Below are 853 nucleotides of genomic sequence, written 5' to 3'. Positions count from 1 at the left end.
AATGGAAATCCAAAATCTCTGTAAAAGTTCATTAAAATTAATAAAATAAAATTTAAAAAAAAATAATAATTCAGAGGAGAAATCCAAAGAGTCTGGCCCATGGTACCAAAGGCAAACTTGACTTAAAACATAATGAGGAGGGGTCAATGGGAGTCTCAGTTAGAAACTGGCTGAGTCCAAATTAATTTCAAAGAAAGGGCAAAGAAAATTTAACAAGTTAGGAAGAGACTCCAAGAGGAGATAAGAAATTAATAAATAAAATATGAATGCCACCTAGTGCGATATAAAACACGTAAGAGGACACAGAACAAGAACCACCATGGCACCCTGGTTTACACTGGTCAGCACACACTGAGGGGCCGTGGCCAGCAGCACTCCAAGAATCCCCACAGCTGAGAATTAGAGGAAGCACTCAGAAAACAGCTGGGAGCAGTTACCAGCTCTGGAGGAGCAGACAACTCACAGACTAAAGGGGTGACTATGGGGTATCAGCGGAAGCATCGTCACAATAAGCTGGAAACAAAAGGTGCGCTGATAGAAAAAATGTTTAAAAGTAATAATAAATAACTGATCTTTACCTGGAGGGCAAGTTTAAAAAATATTCTGGACACGTTGGCATAACCAGAAGTTTTCAGGTTAACACTTCCTCCAGGGAAAAGGACCCTGAAACAACATCAAACAGAGTTCTTGTCCTCAAAAGAAAATTACTGATCTTATGATGACATTTTTATTTATGCAAATAGCAAAATCACTGTTGTTTGTTGTTATGTGCCGTCGAGTCGCCTGCGACTCATAGCTACCCTATGTACAACAGCCCTAAACTCCGCTCTGTCCTGTGCCAATCGCACTGTCT

The 853-nt window shown here is 40.1% G+C and overlaps 1 protein-coding gene across 1 annotated transcript in view; it reads right to left on the bottom strand.

The window, feature by feature from the left end:
• The window catches only part of GGH (gamma-glutamyl hydrolase (conjugase, folylpolygammaglutamyl hydrolase)), a 34,248-nt gene that overhangs the window by 12,353 nt on the left and 21,042 nt on the right, over positions 1–853 (bottom strand). Inside the window, exon 4 of the mRNA XM_006880438.1 lies at positions 579–663. Coding sequence (XP_006880500.1) covers positions 579–663 — 85 coding nt within the window. The remainder of the gene's footprint in view (positions 1–578; positions 664–853) is intronic.

The sequence above is a fragment of the Elephantulus edwardii genome, unplaced genomic scaffold (assembly GCF_000299155.1).
Source record: "Elephantulus edwardii isolate Elephantulus edwardi_28Jun2011 unplaced genomic scaffold, EleEdw1.0 scaffold00008, whole genome shotgun sequence".
NCBI lineage: Eukaryota > Metazoa > Chordata > Mammalia > Macroscelidea > Macroscelididae > Elephantulus > Elephantulus edwardii.
The sequence above is the reverse complement of the archived record's forward strand: the minus strand, read 5'-3'. Positions and strand labels throughout refer to the sequence as shown.